Below are 24977 nucleotides of genomic sequence, written 5' to 3'. Positions count from 1 at the left end.
GAGATTCCATTTACCAGTAGGAATGAAATGTTACCATATATATTATGCATTTTGAGAACATGAAGATTCTTTTCGCTATCAGTTGTGAGACAACTCAGCATATTGAGCATCTTCAAAGCCACTTCTGACCTCAGATGAACGCTGAAGGTTGTCATAATCTTTCAGCCCTGGGGAAAAAGAACTGTTGTTGGCAATAATCTCAACAGTCCTGGAGAATTTTAAGAATTGACAAAAGAACGATAAATACCAGTAGATTTTAAAAGTCCTATAAACTATAACAAGACAAATACAATTCCCAATGATTCAAACTTCTCAAGTATAACATGAATTATTTTGTTGCTAAATGAGAACAATGCCTCACACCTAGCAGACACATTTTAAAACCGAATGAATAAACACTGAAATTGAATAAATAATTGAAATTTATTGCCCCAATAAATAAAAGCAAGCATTGATAAAATTTTAAATTTTTCTTTGGATAACAGGACTAACATATACTTCAGGCCCAATGAATATTTCTTCCAAAATTATAAACTGTAATTATTGGCATTGCATTGCTATGCTAATTTTTTAAAAAGACTGTGAATTTCAAAAACATTTCATTAGACTTGCTGTCTTAATTACACTCAAACTGGGAGAGATGATCACCTGTCAGTCCTGGAAGAACTGGTAAGAAAAAAGATCCAGTCCAGTCACAAAATAAAAAAATAAAAAAATAATCAAATTACTCCATAAAAATCTATCCAATTTTCCAGAACACCTTTTGGCGCTAGATTTTTTTTTTCCTTGAATGAATAAACATATATTGAGCAACCACCTGTGTGCCAGGTATAATACTAGATGTTGTTTAGAATATCAGCTAGGGGGAAATCCCTGGGTGGCTCAGTGGTTTGGTGCCTACCTTTGGCCCAGGTGTGATCCTGGAGTCCTGGGATCGAGTCCCACATTGGGCTCCCTGCATGGAGCCTGCTTCTCTCTGTCTGTGTCTCTGCCTCTCTCTCTCTCATGAATAAATAAAAACCTTAAAAAAAAAATCAGCTAGGATGGAGTTAGACAAAGCTTAATTCTAAGCTCTGCTCATTGTTAGTGACATGGATCAAGCTACTCAATTTCTCTTAAGCTCCTGTTCCTCATCTGCAGAATGAGGAATGATTAAAGGGTTGTGAATATTCTAAGATATTCTATGCAATGTACCTGGCTGTAGTAACTGGCCTTAGAGTCTTACAACTCTTGAACTAGATGGTACTACACGTATGCAAATGTGTCAGCAATGATACTGAGAGGTTTTGACCTATATATATTTTTTTAAACATTTTATTTATTTATTCATGAGAGACAGAGAGAGAGAAGAGGCAGAGACGCAGGCAGAGGGAGAAGCAGGCTCCTCGCAGGGAGCCCAATGTGGGACTCGATCCTGGATCTCCAGGATCATGCCCTGAGCCACAGGCAGACACTCAACCTCTGAGCCACCCAGGTGTCCCGATATTTTCTCCTTTGCGATGTTTCCCCTATATATTTTTCATTTCCACTGTATAGTCTTCTAATGTATTTTCTGGTAGTTTTTCTAGTGCATCTTCTAAGAAATAGGGGAAATATATTACTACTAAGTCAAAAGCTATTAGCTCTGTTGTTTTGGTAGTATGAAGAATCTGAGGGCACTGAAGAGAAACTCTGAACAATGCAATGTAGACACTTATAGTTTAACAAAACATTGAATATGCTTTATTATCCTTTTGCTTGGCAAATCCTTTTAATTAGGTGGGCTATCTTTAATACTCCCTACATTGCATTCCTTGTATCATGAGTGGCTCAATCAGTTAAATGTCCAACTCTTGATTTTGGCTCAGGTCATGATCTCTGGTACTCAACAGGGAGTCAGCTTGGGGATTCTCTCTCCCTTTTCACCACCCCCAACTTGTGCACACTCTCTACAGAAAACATCTTAAAAGAGAGAGAGAGAGAGAAGGAGGAAATATGTAACTGTCTCATTAGATGTACATTAGAAAATTGTGTTAAGTACCACACACTAGATAGGCATACTTTTCATTGGTGTTCCTAAACGTTGAATGCTTGGCACCAAACTAAACATATATCACTTTATTGTAATATACTAAAGCAATTATTTAAAAGAATCGAAAACTGCGTTCCTCAAAAAACTAAAGAGCCTATCTCTTGTATTTTTTGGTTGGCTAATATTCTTTGGAGCAATACTCTTTAAGTATTAACTGATTCTTACCAATTCATTGTCCTTATTTTTATTAGTATGCTCTGTGGCTCCTGAAGTAAACTATTTCTTCACCAGCAAAGCAAGTTACAGGCAAAACCTCTTTAAGAACTCTGCCATACAGTCTATGCTCAGTCCCTCCTGGGATTTCTTGACAAGTGAATGCATCAGCCAAACCCAGAAATGCAGGTTGATCTATCACCACTAAACAAGTAGGCATAAGCAAAATTTGGTATGCAACCTAAGAAAACACTGCTGTTCAGCAAATCTTCCCTACGGTGCAGATTTGATTAATGCTGAAGTCATAGAATGCTTCTTTTCGTATTGTAGTTCACTATTCGTAATTTATTCTTTGTATCTTTCAAGTTATTGGTTATTTAAAAAATAAACTCCAGTAAACCTCACATATGTTTTCCATTCAGTCACACTTACCAAATATCTTCTATTCACCAGGTACCCAATATGTGCCTGGGATAAGATAGAAACCATCCCTGCACCTTTGGAGATTATGATAGTAGTTAGCTGCCTGGGTTTGCTGAATGATATGGAGAGGTCTGTTAAGATTTTTTTATTACTAACATTAAAAAAAGAAACCTACTGGCAAGATCATAGGGAAGCCACAGAATCAATGAGAGGTTAGAGAATGAGATCCAGTAACTGGTCCCAAAGGGAAGGTTATGCAGCAGAAATACCACTTTCAATCCCTGTATAATAGCTTCAATTAAGATATATAAGCCAGGGAAAATTTTGGAGCAGGACTCACCTAGTGGCACCAGAAAGTAGAGATTTTTACATTCAGAACATAACCCATTTTTAAGAAAAAGGTCACTTCTTTCAAAACAAATTCATCAACAGACACAGAAATGATTCAAATCAGCCTGAGGCTAATTAATACTCAATATAAAGACACGCAGGGCAAAATTTTAAGTCACCTTTTCAATTCTATCACATAGAATAAAAATAGTGATTTTAGAAAATTCTTCCTAGACTTTGAAACTGGGTTCTATCTTTTTTAATATCAACTTTCCCCTTATCAACAATTTTAATTCAGCAGGCTACTATGTTAATTTTTATAAGGCAGTCTTCATTCAATATTGAGAATTTACACTATAAATCTGTGTAATTAAAGTCTGATGTGTTCTTTTCAAACTTCACTTAAAATGTAATCTAAAAGACAAGGGAAAAAAACCCATATATAAATTAGCCCTTAAAATTATGGGTGACAATTCACTGTTTTAAACTACTAGCTGACCAGTAGGAAATATATTGCCCCTCACCATCTTCCTAACAAGAGAATGGGAAATAGTATGCTCATAATAAGTAAATTTTCTAGGTGACACTAAATGCTAAAAACTAACATTTTAAACCCTATGTAACCCTGTCTTTGTGGACTAAGTGCACTGCACTTAATTTAGCCATAGCTATTCCCAAATCCTAATACCCTCAACTTTTCTCCCAAGACAAAGTGCATTACTATGAGTTTTATGTGGTCACACAGCCAATCCTATTAGTTAACATTTTAACACTAGCTCCAACGATAGTGGCCTTGAAATGATTACTTTAGATATATTACCTGATTGGTTCCTCATAAAAAATCCTGAGCTTAGTCATGTATCATTTCCATTTTCCCAATGAAGAAACCAAGGCATAGTCAAGTTGACCATCACTCAAGTAACTTTTACAATCCTCTCTCACAGCAATCACAGGAACTTGTGAGGACCAGATCTGAGGCTCTGGATAAATCCCTTCTACACACAGGCACTTGCATGAATATAAACCACTGCATCCTCCATCTTCTGTGTGATAAAAAGGCAAGTTACCTAAAAATTTTTCAATCTATTAAGGAGAATCCTTATCTAACTGCTATCTACAAGATAAACATCTTTCAAGGTTTTCTAATTATAAGAAATGATCTGAGTTTTCTTTAAGTAAACTCTATATCCTGACATCATAAGTTGCATGCTCTCCTGACTGAACCAGCCATATGCTCCTCAATTAGTTTTTTTTCTGCTACCCTACAGGGTTTTGTAAGACAGATGTTAAAGGAACTTCTTTTCTATGACTTCCAATGCTACATTACCCTTAAGCATTTAGAGAATATAAAAGTTCTCTGTAGCAAGTGTCTGGAAGATTCTATGCTTTTGTGTTATACTAACTGCCCAGCAGAGGTCTCAATCAGACAAATAGAAATAATAGCACTGAACCATGCCACTTCTCAGGCACCATTTTAAAGGGACAAGTCAGTGATCCAACCAAGCTTATAAGGTTGCAGGGGGGTAAAAATGGCATCTGCATCCATATAGTTTATAATGATATCTGGGGTCTCAAAATACTATGAATTCCTGACAATTAAGAGAACTGTCTGGATGTTAAAACTGAGATGCAATGTCAGTTCTTCCTTTCAGCTCAATTTCCCAAATTGATAGTCTCAGGCAATAGCTTGCTAACAGGATAGGAAATTTACTAATGGTAAGTAATCTTAAAATGTTTATATTAAAGCAAACAGAAATCTACTTTAGAGTGAAAACTTGAAGTAATTTAACATAGGTCTTTGATTTCATATCATTTCCCCTAATTGTTTTATCAATAATGTTGTTTACAAATAAGAACACAAAGGCAAAAACCACACTGGAATTTGGATCTTCCAGCACTTGGTCCAGTGATCAGTCACTTTTTCACTAATACCAAAATTAAAAAAGTTCTGTCCTCAAAAAGCAATATAAAAACTAACTTAATATCCTTAAAGCTGCAAATAATGTAGAAATATAAAAACATTAAATATGCAATATATATTTTTAATTAAATATATCTCTTGCTTCAGTAGCATTTGGGAGGGAAGGAATTTTCTTCCCACTAATACTTTTTTAAGTACCTTTTAAACAAAAAATTTGTACGTTAGAAATGATCTTATGTGCAAATAATTTGTGACCAAAAACTGTAAGTTGTTTCCTAAAAACAATTAGAGCTCTTTAAAAAAAAAAAAAATCATACAACGTATCTTAAAAGGCACTGCGATTCCTTTACTTCTACATCATTACTATGCTGGAAAAAATCTTGTTCTATCAGGAATCTCAGATTGAATAATGTCCAAAGTGGAAAGTATACAGTGCCATTTCAAGAACACACTGTTCAGCTCTCACCCCCAACATTAAGAGCTGCCTATCAAAACAATTAAACCAGGTCAAAACAGTCCAACATAATTAGCATAATGGCCTCACATATTGAAACCTAAGATGCTAAGAAACCAAAACAAATACTGAAAATCTTATTTTGATGAGACTATCAAAGTTTTTAGTTCCTTTTTCTAAGCCCCCTTTCTATAATATAATAAAAGGAATATTTTACTGCAAAGAAAATTTATTTTACATATTGCTAGCCATGAATTTTTGTCATTAGTTCTTACATAAATACCACCTACTGCCACCATCCAAATGGCAGAACCATTTTATGTCCACATTTCACTCTGTATTTATAAAAAAAAATTTGCATGACTTACATAAATGTAACTATCAGTTGAAGGTTTAACAATGAAGATGCAATCTAACATCCACAATATCTGATGTTTTACAGACAGCAATGTACAAGAGATGTAGTTTTAATTACCTTTCATTTGAGTGACCTTATTTAAAATATAAATTGATAATTTATAAGTTCTTAGGCTCCTAAGGAGATTTTCAAACGCACTTATAGAAATGGAGTGAGATTTTTTTTTAAGAAATATCTTCCATGTCCACATCCTCTTGTAATTTCTGCACCATTTTTTCTTCCAGCTGCTTTCCTTTGCCTTTAAAAATAAATTTAAAAAACTATCAATTCAATGTGACTTTGCCAAACTCTTATTAACATTTTATAAAGGATCTTACATGTTTTTAAATAACATTAGCCATTTATAAGAAATTTACACAGGTCTTATGATATGCCATGCATGAAGTAATAAGCATTCCATATACATTTCCTGACTTCACCATCCTAACAACTTGCATTTTAAATATGAGAGCATGGAGACCCATAGGCAGATAAAATTTTCTCAAACCACTCAATAAGCCCAGTAAGTCAAAGAGCAAGGATTCGAACCTTGGCCCCTTGGATCCAAGAAACCTACTTTTAAACTGTACTTACCTACCCACAGAGGGTTACCTAAAAAGTTAAATAGTGGCTCAATTCCTTTGTTTTGGGGGTAAGTTCATATCATCTATACATGAAATAATGCTCCAGGATTTTGTCTATTTTGTTTTAATAAAATGAGGTACAAAAATTAACCTTGTTAATAAGACTTTTATATAAATCTATTCAACATGTGGTTACAGAATTTGACCTTCCCCCACTCACACCCCCACCCCCCACCCCCGGAATTTGACCTTTACTAAATAAAGCTTAGGCATGAAATCATTCTCTCACCAAAATTTCTCTCCCTTCAGGTAATCTGTATACGTAAATTATATAAAAGATGGTATCTGTTGCCAGCTGAGTAAAAGACTGGTTTTCTAGCACCTCACAAAAGAAACTATGTGCACAGACGACTACCCAAAATGCAAGACTACAAGCAAGTTACATAATCACAAAAGAAAGGTTTTAATATAAAAGAGTAGTTCTCAAACCTATATATCAAAATCAGTATCAGAATCCAGAAAGCTATTAAGGAACAGAAGCTCAGACTCAAAATTAACACTAAGTTCCCCAAGCAATTCCCAAACTAACCAAAGTTAGAAAACCACTACTATAAAATGTTGTTCTTTTATAAAAACAAGCCTGAAGCAAAATCTATGAAATTAGCACTCAAATCTTTTTTTTTTTAAAACTTTTTTTATTTATTTATGATAGTCACAGAGAGAGAGAGAGGCAGAGACATAGGCAGAGGGAGAAGCAGGCTCCAGGCACCGGAAGCCCGACGTGGGATTCGATCCCGGGTCTCCAGGATCGCGCCCCGGGCCAAAGGCAGGCGCCAAACCGCTGCGCCACCCAGGATCCCTCAAATCTTTTTTGATTAGCTTACGGAATATGATTTTATAAAGGGGGGAAAAGAAACACCATATGCAATAAGTTGGAACTAGGAAATACACAGTACAAATTATATTTTTATAAATCAAGTCATATCATAAATGAGATATTTATCTGAAAAAATATCCATAGAAAGTTGGCTGATACCCATTACACAGACCTCAAGGATACAGATTTTTCAACTCTTTACTGAAAGAGAACCCCTGAGTAATGCAGTACTTACCTGCAAGAGGGGCCCGGATAAGATGAATGTTTTGCTTGACTTCTTTGATGTCCTGAACTTTCTGTAATTCTTTATTTTTCTTTAATCTAGGATAAAACATACCAAAGTCAAAATTTCAGTTACTATAACTTCCTTAAAAGACATTCATAAAAATCTTATTAGCCACGTATATGAGCAATGAGAACTCAAAATTATTTTCTAGTTCCTAATTAGCTTAATAGGATTCCTACACTACAAACTTGTTCATTGGATTGTATCCCTAGTACTTACTTGGGAATAAAGTGGGATTTATATATTTGCTAAGTGAATGAAGAAATGTGATTGAAGCAGAGAACGAAATCTTAGACATCAATGTCTATTATACAAATATAGTACAAATCTCTATTTGTTAAAATACCTAGATCTTTTCTCCTCCAACTGAGAATACAGTCTCTGTTACCTAGTTTTTTTTAAAATCAGTACAAGAAAAAAATTAAATAAATAAATAATAATAAATAAATAAATAAATCAGTACAAGAATACAAAACATATACAAGACTGTCATTTTAGACAAACATTTGGGCTCCCTTTCAATGCTTCAACATTTTTTTAAAGCCAGAAAGCTGTTGGCACATGCTTTTCAGTGACGAAATCAAAAACAAATGACCCTACTCTAGAGAAACAGATTCCAGGCTGGAACCAGGGAAGTAGAAGATGAGGCCACATCCTGTTAGCCATAAATCAAGAAAGCACCTAAAGAAAAATGAGAACTTGTCAAAATGACATGGGAGCCTGCTGGAAGGAACTCCAATTGGCCAATCTGGAGCACTTAGAACATCTAAATAAATAACGACAAATAAGTAATAACCCATTAAATATCATAAGAATGAATACACAAAAACATATGAATAAATAATGAATATATTTTGAAACTGGAAAAGTTCTTTTATATGGGAAAGCCAACTAATAAGTGTCGAAGAAATTACTGAGTTAGAAAAATCACCATTTGGCAATAATCACTGTAGTAACAGATTCAGACAAGACTAACGGATGCTAATACCAGTAGGTGCCAGTTTCAGAAATAAGGCATCCTATGCAGAGTATCAAAGTATTTCCACTAAGATATATACTGATTAAAAAGGAGGAAAAAAACCTGTCCAATGGAGAAAATTGGCAGACACCTCTTAACTAAGGGATCAGTCACTTGCGACATCTGCTTCCTAAAATGTGTGTCCTTCTCATGCACCATCATTTCTGTGATATTCTGGCCAAAGGTGTACCTAATGTAATCTAATCATGAGGAAAGCATTAGACATAATACAAAGTGAGGCACATTCTACAAAATAAATGACCTATACTCTTCAAAAATGTCCATGTCATTTAAATGCAAGATGCAGGATTTTCTATTGCTATATTCTACTTCTATTGCTATAAAGAACCAGTGAAATCTAAGTAAGGTTCTATAATAGTACTGTTCAATGTTAACTATACTGTAGTTACATAAGAGCATGTTCTTATTTTTAGAATATATACACTGAAACATACTCAGGAAAAGGGCATGTCTTCAACTTACTATAGACAAGGATACAGTAAATGTGGCAAAATGCCAACAGAATATACAAGAGTCCTTTATACTATTCTTGCAAATTTTCTGAAGTTATGTGAAAACAAAAAGTAAGAAAAAAACATCTCTGGATTTCTACTAGTAAATATTTTTCCAAAAGTTACTTGATACATTTATTCATACCTATTCATTATAAACTTAGCTTGGCGCTTCTGTTTGATCTCTTCAACTCTCTTCATTGCATCAACTACGAAAAAAAATTCACACAAGTTAGCAAATTTTTGCACATCCAAGCAAGAGCTTTAATGATCATTCCTTTATTCTCATTTAGGAATGGGTTAAATGCAAAACTCATAGCAAAAACAATCCTTGCTAAAATAGCTAAAGAAGATAGGTACTCTTAACTGACATCACTGTTAACTCTTTACCTTTCACAAATATGTCTCTATTTTACAAAAAGTCTTTATGGCTACATTTTCCCTCTACTTTAAACCAGCTCAATGCTTCTCAAACTTTACAGAAGATTAATGGCAACTAATCCCATTCTTAGCTTGTCCTCTCCATTTATAAAAGCACCATTCCAAGCATAAATATCACTATTTCTCCAAGTGCCTGGGATATGATCTGCAACATGATGAACATTGGTAGAATGAATGAAACCAATCTGCCACGTTCCCAACCACTAATATCCAACTGTTTTGGAAAATGTGTAGACGAACTGAATCCAAACATGCTCTAGAATCTATATCGGCATTGTATAAGAAAGACAAACCATACATGTAATTCTAAATTTTCTGGCAACCACATTTAAAAAAAAAAAAAAAAGGAACATGACAGATTTTGTTTAACCACCAACATATCCAAAACACTGTTACTTCAACATAATATATAAAATTACCAAGGTTATTTTATGCTTGTTTTCACAGAAGTCTTCAAAAACCATGTATTTTATGTTCACAGCAAACCTTTATTCAGATTAGCCACCTTTTAAGTGCTCAGCAGCCCCTCTGGCTAGTGGTTGCCATATTGGGCAGCACACTTTCAATCTAACTGCTCACATTCTATGGATGTGAAGAAGAGCAGGATATTCACATAATCTTAAAATATCTCCCCACAATTTACTTATTAATTACAAAGGATAAAATACTAACTTTACAGTGAAGAAACTGGCCAGAGGCCACCTTAACCAATGATCAAAGCTAACATGGCCAGTTATAGGACAATAGCAGGTGCCTTCTGACAGGACACAATAACAAGAACTCAGCATCATATCTAGGGTATTCCTGTCAAATATCCATTACCCAAATCTAACCTTGAGGTAGCATCAGACAAAAGTCAATTAGGGGTTTTATACCAAACACTTGACCCATACTCTTCAAAACTGTCAATGTCATGGAATATAAAAACTTGCGAACCATTCCAAATTCAAAGAAACCAAAGAGACGTGACATGTACTATTCTTACACAGGTCTGATTAGATAATAATACTGCATCAATGTTAATTTCTTGATTTTAATAACTACCTCAGTTATAAATGAGAAAGTTCTATTTTTTTAGGAAATATTCTTATTCTTTAATTCTATTAAATTATTTAGGGAATAAAAGCATTATGTATGCAACTTAAAGTTCAGAAAATTACAGAAGGATAGAAAGAGAATAGGTAAATTTAATAAAATGTTAACATTTCAGGAATCTGGTGAAGGATATCAGAATTCTGTGACTTTTCTGTTCAATATAAAATTAAGTCAAAAACATTTAAGTGTAACCTGGGGACCAGCCACATTGGCATCATCTGAGAGCTTGTTAGAAATGCATTATCTGGGGCCCCTGGGTGGCTTAGTCACCTAAACATCTGCCTTGGCTCAAGTCATGAATCCCGGGGTCCTGGGATCGAGCCCCACATAGGGCTCCCTGCCCAGTAAGGAGTCTGTTTCTACCTCCCTCTGCCCCTCCCCCCTGCTTGTGCATACATGTTCTCTATCTCAAATAAATAAAATCTTAAAAAAAAAAAAGAAAAGCATAATCTTAGGCTCTACCCAGAAATGCTATATCATAATCTGCATTTTAACAAGACTCCTCAGAAGGCCCTATGGGACTACTGGTATTAAGAGGATGTTTGTATAAATAAGACAAAGTCAACTCTAATTAAATTTGCACATGCTAAATATGCTAGATATACAACTTTGACTTTCAACAAAAATTGATAAGGCCAAGTTCTAGTATTCGAAAGTATATTTATATCTTAAAGTTCCTCAGAAGGCAAAGAAAAAAAAAAAAACAGAAGTAGCAGGTAAATCCTAACTATCCTTTTCTAAACTAATACATTTCAAATATTCCAGAATACTGAAAAACTTTAAATGTAAGAAGTACATGATATTACAAATTGATCTGCAATACAGAGACATGAGGGATAAAATACAAACTATTCTTCCTAGTATTCTGTTTTGGAAGTTCTCCTGTTTCTGTGAACATCAGCATCTTAAAGACTGCTGAGTTCACATCTTCACACTATTCAAAAATGTAAGCAATGAATATAAAACTGTCAACAGATTAGCTTACAGACCTGATATGTTGAAATAGGGGTTGTGAGGAAATAACAAATCTTTTAGAAATGTAAAAACATATTTTTCTGGAACACTACTAACACACTACTAACAATTTTTATTACTTGTGTTAACAAGCAGGAAATAGTTTTAAGTTCCAAAAGACTCCTACTGTCTACACCAAGCAGATTTTCTTTGAAAAATCTATTTTTAGGATTTCAAAAGGAAAGGATAATAGAATCTATGCAGGAAAATCAACAGGGCACTGCTTCTTACAGATTTTACATATGTATAAATAAGTGGGAATAAAGGAATTAGAAAATTCCTGGTATTCCTTTGTAACTTACTAGTTTTATTCCATAACTCTCGCTGGTATTTGACAGGTTCATTTCTACGTTTTTCAAATTCAAATGAATTATCCTGTAAAAAAGGGAAAGATAGGATTTTAGGAGAGATACAAAAGAAGCATTTCTTCAAACTTTTCTCCTTTTCACAACAGTTCCAAGTGTTCAACTATGGACACATAATAAGATTACCCCAGGGTGACCCTAGTAAATGCAAGTTTCCTTACTTCTCCTCTATATACCAGATGTACAAGACAGCCCAATGGAAAATATCAATCTATATACAAGTGATTTTTAAGAAGACAAGAGGAGGATATCAGCCTCATCCTCTAGAGGGTCACACACCAATCATGGATTTCACACAAACTGAAGAGGCTTCCCTAATTTCCCATTCTTAGCTGAGACTCACAGGCAGAAAACTTTCTTTTAGGCTAAACCATATGATTACCACTTTTCATAGATCAAAAAGAGTCAGATATTGAGACCTTCATATGGTTCAACCTACATGTCTAACATGTTTATGTATTTCAATATTTATATACCGTTATTATAGTATAAAGGTAGAAAACTACATATCTTCAAAAAAATGTGGTGCTGCTCTGCATGACATACTCTTCTCTCAGAAACTCTTCAGGTATCCTCTAAATACAGTTGGTATTTTGACAGTTAAAAATCCTATTTACCTTAAAACAATTTTAGAAACACTACAGATTTCTTAGAATAACTATAGGTGTACTTCTTAGTTTTCAAATCTTGAAATAGGCAAATGGAACAGCACTAACTCTGTATTTACCTATTTCATTTATATACACATGACCTATTCAGTCACAATAACCTCAGCAATGACAAGGTAACTGGTCACCAGCAAATGACTGTGACTGGCATCCTTTCTTCACTAATGCAGTTGTCACTGGCATTTGAAGTGCTGTTTATTCTCGTCCATACTGAAAATTATTTTTGTGAAAATAATTGTGATTTGGCTTTGCATCTTGTCAAAAAATATTCTCCCCATTCATTGAAAATGAAGCCAGGAAGGGGCATCATTGTAACTGCTTAGATACTGCCCTTAAAGTAGTAGAGAGGTTGGAAGGAGGAAGTCATGGACAGAAGGAACAGACAGATCTTCTTCCTTCAAAGGTACCTCATGCAGCAGCTTTCACCTCCTCCTTTTATAGGGGTCAAATACGGATAAGTTCCACCAGGCCCTTAGAGCAACTCAGTAACCATCTGGTGGCGATGGAAGCTCATGCATGAAATTCCCTCACCTCTGAGGGAATTCCCACTATTCCTCCTTCAAACAACACTATTAACTAATTTCTCTGCTCTCAAAGTCCTGTAAGGAAATCCAGAAACTAACAAATGAGTCTATTACAAATCTCATCAAAGCCTTCAATGCTGTTCAAGAATCCTTTAATCTCTTAGGTTCCTCTCAAAATCCTTCAGTAGTAATTTCCAACTTCACCCCAACCCATTTAAATGATTTTCCTTTTTGTTTGCAGGAGCTAAAATAAGGAAAATCACTTCCATAAGTTGAATTGGGAATTTTTTTTCTTTTCAGAATTCTACAGATCAATGGTTTTTAGGATCATGTGAGAATATTATTATGATAGCCAAATACAAATAAATCGGCTCACCAATCTTATTATAGCAAATCTTGTTATAGTTAATTAAATTACATACCCTCCCACACAAAAGTTAAAATTTTGAAAACTGTAAAAATTATATTGATAGCTAACTATACTCACCACTGTAAGCTCTTTACCAGCTGCTTTACGGAATGCTTTAGTCCACCTGACCTTGCGAGGATTGCGCTTCTTTTTAAAGTTTTTATGACATTTGGATTTACAGAATCTGAATACCTAAAAGAAAAGTTAAAATAGTGGAGTCAACATTAGGAATGTTTCTATTCTAGGATGTTACCCTGCCAGATAAAATATACTGCAAAGTCTGAGAAAATGGCAATGGCTCTCACTAACAATTCCTTCTAATTACAACACCATCTAGAAATATATGAGGCATGTAAGATTAAATGTAAACTGAACTATCTTTTGACTATTTTTGACTATCAAATGTCATCAAAACTAAAGATGCAGGGCCCCAAATATATGGTTCAAAACTCCTTTTCATAGATTAGCAGTAAAACCTTAAAATCACCTTGAATAAAAACAAGTTTCAAGGAAAGTCATTTATTTAAATCCTTTCCCACTTAGAAATTCTCTATATACCTCAATGGGGGTGAAAATCTCAAACACCTATTCTGATATCTCCTTTGGTTCTTTCTATCCTTTTTGTTTTTGTTTTTTGTTTTTTGTTGTTGTTTTGTTTTTTAAGATTTTATTTGTTCATGAGAGACACAGAGAGAGAGAGAGAGGCAGAGACACAGGCAGAGGAAGAAGCAGGCTCCATGCAGGGAGCCCGATGTGGGACTCGATCCCAGGTCTCCAGGATCACGCCCTGGGCCGAAGGCAGACGCTCAACTGCTGAGCCACCCAGGCATCCCTATCCTTTTTGTTAAAAGCACAAAATAATTTCAAAAAAGCAACTAACATTAGGCATAGATTTGTAAAGTATTTACTCAGAGGTCTACCAGGAAAATTCTTCAATACTTTTAATTTTCCACCTTTATCCCAGATGATATGATCCTTTACCAGTGCTAACTTGATTTAATGATGCCTCAGTGTGCCCCTGAAATGGTTTTTTGGGACTCATTATGTCTAAAATACTTATTTTGTTACTTTGTAATCTCTTAGAACACACTGCAATTTGTATATGTAGAGGAAATCTGAAAAGAAAAAGTACTACTTTGGAGTATATGGATCTTGACAAAGAATCTTAAGTTGAATTATCATACCTAGAAGATGTGACCCATAAAAAAAGGTCAAAATGAAGTATAAACATTTCAAATTGCGTGTAGATCACAAATCTGTATATATTATCACAAGCCAAAATACTTTTCATTTTATGTACACTTTGTTCAACGGGGGAAATTCAAGCAGGTCCCTATACACACTAGAACATCATTTTCTTAGAAACAGTATGTAATATCAATTTAATCTGACCTAGATCAGTCCTTCCTAGCGGGCCCTCTCCTAAGAGACAGGAGACAAAACATGTCTTTATTGTTGAATTACTTTCAAAGCACATAGAAATACAGGAATACAAGTGGGTCTCCTGGAATATCTCACTATGAATCCATATCAGTAAATTTTTTTCTTTTTTCTTTTCTTTTCTTTCTTTCTTTCTTTTTTTTTTTTTTTTTTTTTTTTTACTATTTTCAGCCCAAAGGACTATTACCTTTGAAGTAAAAGCCTCCTACATTTATTACCTACTAGGTAACTCCTAGACAAGTTTCTGAGGTCTGAGGTCTACCAAATGAGAGGTCTGAACTTGTCTTGGGTCTCCTCAATTCTAAACAGAGTCAATGGAAAGTTACAGAGAAGTCACCTTGACTTCTGTACCTAGATGTTAACTAAAAAGGACAATGAAGTACCTGAAGAGACTGGAATCATTGGAGATCCAATCAACAATCAATAATTAAGAAGGATATACTATGTATCTGGTATCATCAGGTGCTAGGAACACAAGTATAATTAAAACATGATACTCTACCTCCAAAGCCTAGGCTAGCATTGTAGTAAGTCTCAATTTACAGAGGAGGGACTGAGATCAGGATTGGACATAAAACAATATATACAATGATCATATTTAAGTAATATAGAAATACAAAATAAGTGGTTATATCTACGGTGGGGTAGGTGGTGGATGGATTGTGAGGCAAAACTTCATAGGCTCAAGTTTCCCTTTTAAGCTAGTCATCCATCATCATTCTCAATTTTCAACATGCAAACAAATGATGTAATACTTCAGCTTCGAAGTTCTTCTTCAGCTTCTTTCTTCTACTGTATGAATACTTACCAAGCACCCATTAAGGGTGCACAAGTTTTTCATGTTTGCAAAGTATATGAAAATATGGAACATTAACACCTATTCTACCCTTAAAAAGCTACCCAGGAAGCATGAGATCGAGCTTTCTATGAAAAACACTCTGAAAAGCTAAGAGAAAAAAGAAAGACTGGTTAAGAGGCTATAAAAATGACAAGTGCTTAATCTGGAACCAGAGTGGGAGGGTAGAAAGAAGGCAAAGACCACTATCCTTTGCACAGGCAGACTGATAAGACTTCGCAACTAGATTAAAAAGGTAAAATGTTGAGGCACCTGGGTGGCTCAGTGGTTGAGTGTCTGCCTTAGGCTCAGGTCATGATCCTGGGGTCCTGGGATGGAGTCCCACATAGGGCTCCCCACAGGGAGCCTGGATCTCCCTCTGCCTATGTCTCTGCCTCTCTATGTGTGTCTCTCCTGAATAAAATCTTAAAAAAAAAAAAAAAAGTGAAAGATTCAAAGATGACTCTCATATTTCTAGCAAACCTGTCTAAGCATATGACCGCGGTATTAATTCAAAAAGCAAAAAAGATTTGAGGTAATTAGGAACTCTTTCAATAGGCTCACCATTAGATACAACAGGGATTTCCCCATCCGGTGGAAAATTCAGACTAGAGCTAAGAAAATACAGATTTAGGAATCATTAACACAGAAAAAAACGAGATACCTATCTTCCTTAGTGCTTCAGGGCCTCTGCTTTTTATAACCTCAGGCAACTCTTGCTTTGAACCCACAGATCTTTCCTAGAGTAGACTGGCTCCTCACCAATTCAAAACTGTCCTTGCTAGCAAGAGACTTCCTAATCAACATGAACTTCCACTGTGACTGCCAGATGAACACCTAACTCTAGATAGCTCCCATGATCTGTTGTTCTAGTTCCTATATCCACAGGATAAACAGTGCTCAACAAAAATCATAAAATTATGATGACCTACATCTACAAAGCCATAGTGCCACTGTGAATTAAATGCCAACCTAACAATCATTTAGTTCGTTTCTATAGACTTTTTACCATGTTCCTGAGAGCAAATATTCAAAACCTTTGCATGTTCTTTCAAGTTCCCAAACCTAGCTTTGGTCCCACACTTTCAACAAGAACCCCTTGCTCCTATAAGAGACAGAAGGTGATGAAGCAGGATGTAATTCCTTAGTACATTAAAATCACCTGTTAAATATAGAGTCCTAGATCCTTTTCTCCTCTACACAAAGATACCAATTTAATAGATCTAGTGGAAACCAGGAATCTTTTTTTTTTAAACAAGTGTCTAGTGATTCTGAAGCAAATAGGAGGTCAAATTCTAAGAAACAATGTGTTCAACAGAATGAGATTCATTCTGCTAGAAGACAAATTCATGTATCACTCACAGTCTTTCACAACAAGGCCCCATATATTATGTTTATATACGTATCTTTTTTTTTTTTACTTTTATTTATTCATGAGAGAGAGAGAGAGGCAGAAACACAGGCAGAGGGAGAAGCAGGCTCCATGCAGGGAGCCCAACGTGGGGCTCGATCCCGGGTCTCTCCAGGATCACGCCCTGGGCCAAAGGCAGGCGCCAAACCGATGGGCCACCCAGGGATCCCCTACGTATTTTTTTTTAAATATAAACACTTACACGTGTATTTGTAGCTTTACCCCAAGCCTCTATCACCAGCCACAACCCACTCACCTCCTTAAAGAGATTGCTTCGCTGCGCCTCCGCTCCGCTGTTCACTTTACTTCCATCTAGAATGTCCTCTCCTGCTCACTTTAGGCAACATTCAAGATCCAAGATAAATGACCTCTCCTTTCTGGGCCGTTTCATATATGACCCTGCTCAACTCTCCTCCAGCACCTTTGTGATATATTATTACTACGAGGCCATTAGGCAACATTTCTATCAACTTCTACACGTCACGGACATTCCCAAGTCTTACTGATCTCTTTGGACACAGACCTTAACAACGATGCTTGACTGGGCACGCACTCAACAACGTTTTCCGAATTCAAGAACTTCCCTCACGTACAAGAGCGGCCAAACGGCCCAAACACCGCCCCCACCCCCAAACTCCCAGACTCCATCCGGCGCAGGCTCATGTAACTCGGGAACCTCATCGCCGCCAGTATCGGCAGGGGTCACCCACAAGGAGAAATTCCCCAGGCCGAGGGCAAGGCCAGAGCTCCTCACAAAATCACCCTCTCGTGAAGGCGGCGCGGAAAACCCGAGCCAACCCCCGACCCCCACCCCCGGCGCAGGAGGGCCCGGCGCCGCGCTGGCGAGGCCTCACGCCTGGAGGAGCGTCGCAGAGCGCGCGCTGGTCTCGGCCGCCTCACCTTGCAATCGTTGCGGACAAACATCATGCCGTGGCCGGGGTAAATAGGGCCCGAACAGAAATAACACTTCTCAATACGCATGCTGAAATCGCGTGGGTTCCCACCGACCAAAAGCCCTTCTTGAAAGGAAGTGACGTAGCCGCGTCACAGGAAGTGATTCTCTTCAATACCCGACCCGGAAAAGAGGGAGCGTCTTTCGCCCCAGAGAGCTCGGAGTCCTACGTGACCGCGCCTCCGAGCGGCCGTGAGGCGCAGGCGCGGAGCTGCAAAATCGGCCTTGCGTGGTGCTTGTCTCCCTGCGAAGCTCGCCCTCACGGCGCCTGGTTTTCCTCTCTACCATAGCCTATAAGGTCAGCGTTTACTCATAGCTCATGTGGTTTGTGCTCTGACCCCGGCCGACTCTCCGCACCTGGGAAGTCTCCGGGAACGCCTTTCTCCTCAGCCCGGCCTCAGACCCGCCCCTTCCGGGCGTCCCCGGGCCAGCGGGGCTGCAGCCTTGAGGAGCTGCGGCCGCCGGCGGCTTCGGACGCTGCGACAGAAACACGATTCTCTGAGGCTTGGAGAACGTTACCAACAATTTTTGAAAGACTTGTAATTATTTTTACTTTTCCTCCTTTCAATTGGTATACATGTGGTAAAAACAAAAGACATTTTCGTAGGAAACTAAGGTTCCTTCCTCAGACCCCAGGACTTCCTCCGCGGTGGCAGTCGGTTCCTTTTATTACCTGTCAAGAGTTTTCTCTGCATAGAAAAAACGTGGTTTGTTTTGTTTTAGATTTTATTTCCACGAGACACACACACACACACACACACACAGGCGGAGACACAGGCAGAGGGAGAAGCAGGCTCCACGCAAGGAGCCCGACGCGGGACTCCATCCCGGGTCTCCAGGATCACGCCCTGGGCGGAAGGCGGCGCTAAACCACTGAACCACCCGGGCTGCCCCAAAACATGTTTATTTTGGGGCCTGTGTCTCCCCCTCCTTTTTAACACTAATGAGCATCTTATGCTCATTAAACCCTTTTCTATGTTTCTCTGTTATCTGTCTCCCATTACTGAAATAAGTGCTCCGTGAGGATAGGGATTTTTTTTTTCGTCGTTTTTGTGTACAGGCACAGAACAGTTTCTGGCACATAAATATATATTTTATTGATGAATATTTTAACATTCTTTTTTTAAAAAAGATCTATTTGAGAGAGGGGGCACACGAGTGGGGTGAGGGGCAGAGAGAGAGAGAGAATCCTCAAGCACACACCCTGCTGAGCCAGAAGCCTTTCACCAGTCTCCATCCCAGAACCCTAAGATCAGGAGCTGAGCCAAAATCTGAGGTCTGTGGCTTAGCCAACTGAGCCACCCAGGTTCCCCTAACATTCTTTTTAATAGTTTTGTATTACTGTATGAAAATATCATTTTTATTGGCCGCCTGTGGATGGACATTTGCTTCCTACTTTTTAACATAACAAGCATCCTTATAATCCTGATGGGAGAGTCCACGTTGTGTGAATGAAGGTATTCGTTGTTGGAAATCAATCAACCAAGATAGAAGGAAAGTAGCAAGCAAAAAGCAATTTATTAAGGACAGTATTCTCTCAAGGCGGGAGAGCAAGAAGGCCCAGAGGTGGGAACCCCTCTCAGGGCAGAAGGGTCCTTTCCTTTTATAGCCTCGAGGTCTTCCATATAGAGGGGGTGGTTTCTAATGGAGGCTGCTTCCAATCACTTGGGAGACTCCTCCTACTAGTTGGGTGGGGGAGTATTTTTGACCCTACAAGGTTTGTACCAAGACCACCATAGTCTTTGCCCATGATGCACTGGGAAGCCTAAAACCACAATGTAAATGTATTTTAATGAGTCTAGGGGTTACCCTGTGGCAGAGGTGGAAGAGAAGAGCTATGTTCTGCACCTGTGGCTCTTGGTCTGTTAGCCCCAGGTTTTGGAAGCCACAAAGCCAGGATGTTGAGAGGTCTTGGAATCCACAGAATTAGGATATTGGGCTCCCAAGCTTCTAATGTGTAACCTATTTATGACCATCCTTGCCTCTAGCTCATGTCTAACTAAATGCCCACTGTATCACTTACTGATACACTTTTTTTTTTTTTAAAGAGAACTTATCGTCATAGAACTAAGTCAGGATATGATATGTAAGCTTTTAAAATTTGGAAGATAGTACTGAATGCTGTCTAAAAGGTTTTATCAGTTAACACTCAACAACCAATAAGATACTAATTTTACATTCTTGTGAAAAATCTTTACCAGTCTAAGGTTAAGATTGGTTTATTATTTTAACTTGCATTTCTCTATGAATCTTTCCAAAAGTTTGAAATCCATTTTGTTCTGTGAATTGTCTGTTTATGTCCTTTACACAGTAGTCGACTATGTTGATTCTTTTTTTTTTTTTAATTTATTTATTTATGATAGTCACAGAGAGAGAGAGAGAGAGAGAGAGAGAGAGAGAGAGAGAGGCAGAGACACAGGCAGAGGGAGCCTGACGTGGGATTCGATCCCGGGTCTCCAGGATCGCGCCCTGGGCCAAAGGCAGGCGCCAAACCGCTGCGCCACCCAGGGATCCCGACTATGTTGATTCTTAAGAGTACTTTACATATTAAGAAAGTTAATGCTTTGCTGATATTTAGGTATTATTTCTCAATATATTGATATTTTAAAACTTTTTCCTTTTGTCTGGTAATTATATTTACTTTTCTTCTCTAATCATTTGCCTAGTAATTCCAGAACAATGTTAACAAAGGCACATACCAGAAATATTAGTAATAAACATTTGCCCAATACTTCATTGTCAACCAAGAGACTAAAAATTATTTTATCCTGGTCTAATCCTCTCCCTGTTCCCATCAACAATTGCAGAAGAGCCACACCAGTCCTCCCAGGCTATTTATACAATTCCTTCCCAACTCAGTTTTCTCCTGCTACTTGAACAAGAAATTTCCTGCCCTTCTCACTTACATGATCACCCAGCATCCTCCTCTTACCTTCATGTCAAAGACTACATCCCTTATCTGTGCTCTTAATTCCATTCCCTAAAGTTTCATTAGAGGCTTTGTTCCTTTCAATCTATGAGCATAGTCAGTGCTTCACATTAGATTGAATGGATGAGTAGCCTGTCTTTGAAGCTTTTTTCTTTCTAATTATTACAACAGAATACATGAGAAAGGAAAAAAAGACATGTATTCCACATCCAATAAATTAAGCTAAAGTCTTAGAAATACTGTTTCATTTATCCTACTTGAGAGTCATAACTCCTCAATCTGAAAATGTCTTTTATCATTACCAAAAAATCCTCAGCTCCTGTCTTTGCATATATTGCTTCTCATTTTCTCTAATTTCTTCTTCTAGAATTCCTATTGGACATAAATTGAAGCTTTTTTTTTTCCCCTCTATATCTCTTCTCTCATCTCTCTTCTCTCTTACTTGCTCTTTATCACTGCTGAAGTGTGTGTAATTTCCTCCAAGTTTCTAGTTCACTAATTCCCTCTCCAACTGTGTCAAACTTGCCGTTTAACTTTTGAACATTAAGTCTTGAATATCAATGACTAGATTTTTCACACATGAAGTCTTTTTTTTTAAATAAATCTTGTATCTTTAATAATGCCTTCTTTTCCCAGATATTTCCTCTCCTTTTGTGTAATTATCTTAAACATTTTTACTTTATGGTCCCCATCTGATGGATATATTATTTGAAGTCCTTAAGTGTAAAATACTGCTGTTTTTGATTTACTGATCCTTGTTCATGATTGACACTGAGTGAGGAGGAATGCGTTGTCATTTTTGAGAGTTCATCTTTAGTAGAATGTTTTGGAAGAGTCTTGTAAAGTGCTCCCTCTGAAAAGATTTGGCTTTGATTCTACCAAGTAGTTCAGAATTATTACCACAAATCACATTTTTATGTTAATTTCTTGGCTTAGCCATTCAGAGACAAAAAAAATAAGTATTATAAACGTGATCATCAAACCTGTGTAAAAGACTATACATTTTACAGAAAAGACTAAGACATAGAGTGAGCCCTGGCTTTCTGTTTGGGAGTAGGGACTTCCCCATTCCCGTGCCCTACCTCTGCTATATCCAAGATTTTCTCTCCCTGCTCTTGGCCTGTAGTCCTTAAAACCAAGCACCTTGATTACTAACACTGGCTGGCAAACGAAACCAAAAGCAAACCACACTCAGGATCAGGCTGTAATTTCTCTCTTTTGCTGCCATTGCTGTTGCCCTTATTATTGTCTGTTTTGTGGGGGAAGAGGTGGTCACAGGATATTTCCGCTACTTTATTGAGAGATCAACAGTACATTTAAAAAATACATTCATTGTATTTTATCCAGCATTATGTAAATGTTTTATAATGGAAGAACTTTCCAGTTATATAGTCACCAATATTGCCCAAAACAGAAGACCATGAAATGCCTTTCAGAAATTTCCAGTTTATAAAAATATCAAAACATTCCCTTTGAACATCTTAGATTGTTAGCAATCTTGACATCAACTTTAAGATACAGAACATACTTCTCAATTTTCTAATTTTTCATAATAAACCATAAACATGTTACTCTGTATAAACATTTCTGTGTTTTTTTAATGAATTTATTTTTTATTGGTGTTCAATTTACCAACATACAGAATAACACCCAGTGCTCATCCCGTCAAGTGCCCCCCCCCAGTGCCCGTCACCCATTCACTCCCACCCCCTGCCCTCCTCCCCTTCTACCACCCCTAGTTCATTTCCCAGAGTTAGGAGTCTTTATGTTCTGTCTCCCTTTCTGATATTTCCCACACATTTCTTCTCCCTTCCCTTACATTCCCTTTCACTATTATTTATATTCCCCAAATGAGAACATATAATGTTTGTCCTTCTCCGATTGACAGCAAAGGATACAGTCAACAAAACTAAAAGACAACCTACAGAATGGGAGAAGCTATTTGCAATGACGTATCAGATAAAGGGCCAGTTTCCAAGATCTATAAAGAACTTATTAAACTCAACACCAAAGAAACAAACAATCCAATCATGAAATGGGCAAAAGACATGAACAGAAATCTCACAGAGGAAGACATAGACATGGCCAACATGCACATGAGAAAATGCTCTGCATCACTTGCCATCAGGGAAATACAAATCAAAACCACAATGAGATACCACCTCCCACCAGTGAGAATGGGGAAAATTAACAAGGCAGGAAATCACAAATGTTGGAGAGGATGCGGAGAAAAGGGAACCCTCTTACACTGTTGGTGGGAATGTGAACTGGTGCAGCCACTCTGGAAAACTGTGGAGGTTCCTCAAAGAGTGTATAAACATTTTTGAAGCTGTTTTTATTTTCAAATTCTATTCCTCTTTGAACATTAATAGTGACTCCTATTTTGAAAACTGTTTCAGTTAACCCTGTTGCCACGGAAGTCTTTTGTGCAGTCCACCCATAACCTACTGTGTCATGGCCCTTTTCTGTGTAGTGGCAACACAATTTTAAAGAAAGCTGCCTAAGTCCCATTTGTCATGGAGTTTATATCCTTTTTTAAAGATTTGAGAAAAAAAAAAAGTGTGTGAAGGGTAGAGAGAGAGGTAGAATCTAAAGCAGACTCCAAACAGAGCACAGAGCCCTGTACAGCGCTCAGTCTCACAACTTTGAGATCACACCATGAGCCAAAACCAAGAATCAGATGCTCAACCAAATGTGCCACCCAGGCGTCCCTGTTGGATCTTATATCTTAATAGATGGAGACAAACATAAAACTGTATCAAGTAGTGATTATTGACAGCATGAGTGGGAGGGGCAGAAGGAGAAATATAATGAAGTATATTCACACATCAACTTGAGTAGACCACTTTTTAATTATAAGCTTAATTGGCACAAAGTTCACTGAAAATACACTTCACTTTTACAGTCTTATAAATAGAAAAATACACAGATGCACAAAAATGATACTATGATACCAAATTCAAACAAATGATTTCCAAAGAGAATACAGGTTTATTTCAATAACTGAAGATGGTTCTTGCATGTCCACTATATCATATGTATGTTTGTGTGTCATGCTTAAGTCCAATGGGATATGTAGCTAATTACTCATTAGCAACATAGAAATATTGAAACATACAAATATTGTCTTCTATTTAACTACATAATAGACCATATAAAATGCTGTGTGATATGTAGCTGTAAAATTATAATTTGCTCCACTGAAGTCTACAGCAAATTTAGAAGGCACTGCTTGTGATAAGGACTCTGCCCTGGTAATGTCTGGATCTTTTCCTCACTGGAATACAGAATTCAAACAGGACTCAATGACTTTCTTAGTATTTAAAAGAAGTATTCATTTCAAGAATAAAAATATGTAAGATCTCACTACCACAGCTAACTTCCTTAAAAGAGTGGTAGTAAGTGGCAAAGAAATGGGATACATACTCAATAAAAAGCTATTTGAAAATTACCATGTAAAAGTAATTACTTCCATCATAGCTGTATTTCTCCAATTACAGTTCTTCCAAACATTTGCCACCACAAAATATGTTTATTTTTATTCTTTGTTTAAATTATGATGAATGGTATTCCTTCTTAAATAGCCATTAATCTCTTTGGAAATTTTACTCTAATTTACTTAAACCATTTTAATAAAGAATTTTCCCCTTTACCTTTATAAACACCTACCATGAAGCATATTTTAAAACCACCTTTAATATAAAGACACTTAGGCAATGCAGAGGAATCCATGACGTTGGCAAGACCCAGCAAGTGCAATAAATTCCTGTGATCTCAATAAAAAATATAGGCTATAAAGGCTTCATTTTTCTTATATTGAGCTATAGTATCAATGCAACTGCTTAAATACAACTTTTCTTCTCCCAAT

General features: G+C 37.0%; 1 protein-coding gene across 1 annotated transcript; it reads right to left on the bottom strand.

Moving 5' to 3' along the window:
• Positions 1-1298: 1298 nt before the first annotated feature.
• On the bottom strand, positions 1299-18317 carry RSL24D1 (ribosomal L24 domain containing 1). The gene is made up of 6 exons (XM_055319888.1): positions 18129-18317; positions 13621-13734; positions 11879-11951; positions 9172-9235; positions 7446-7531; positions 1299-6008 (listed from the first exon to the last, which is right to left on the bottom strand). Exons 1-6 carry the CDS (start codon positions 18207-18209, stop codon positions 5935-5937), a joined length of 492 nt encoding a protein of 163 aa, XP_055175863.1. The 5' UTR covers positions 18210-18317; the 3' UTR covers positions 1299-5934.
• Between the last annotated feature and the right edge of the window lie 6660 nt (positions 18318-24977).

This window comes from Nyctereutes procyonoides, unplaced genomic scaffold (assembly GCF_905146905.1).
Source record: "Nyctereutes procyonoides isolate TBG_1078 unplaced genomic scaffold, NYPRO_anot_genome, whole genome shotgun sequence".
In the NCBI taxonomy this organism is placed as follows: Eukaryota; Metazoa; Chordata; class Mammalia; order Carnivora; family Canidae; genus Nyctereutes; species Nyctereutes procyonoides.
The sequence above is the reverse complement of the archived record's forward strand: the minus strand, read 5'-3'. Positions and strand labels throughout refer to the sequence as shown.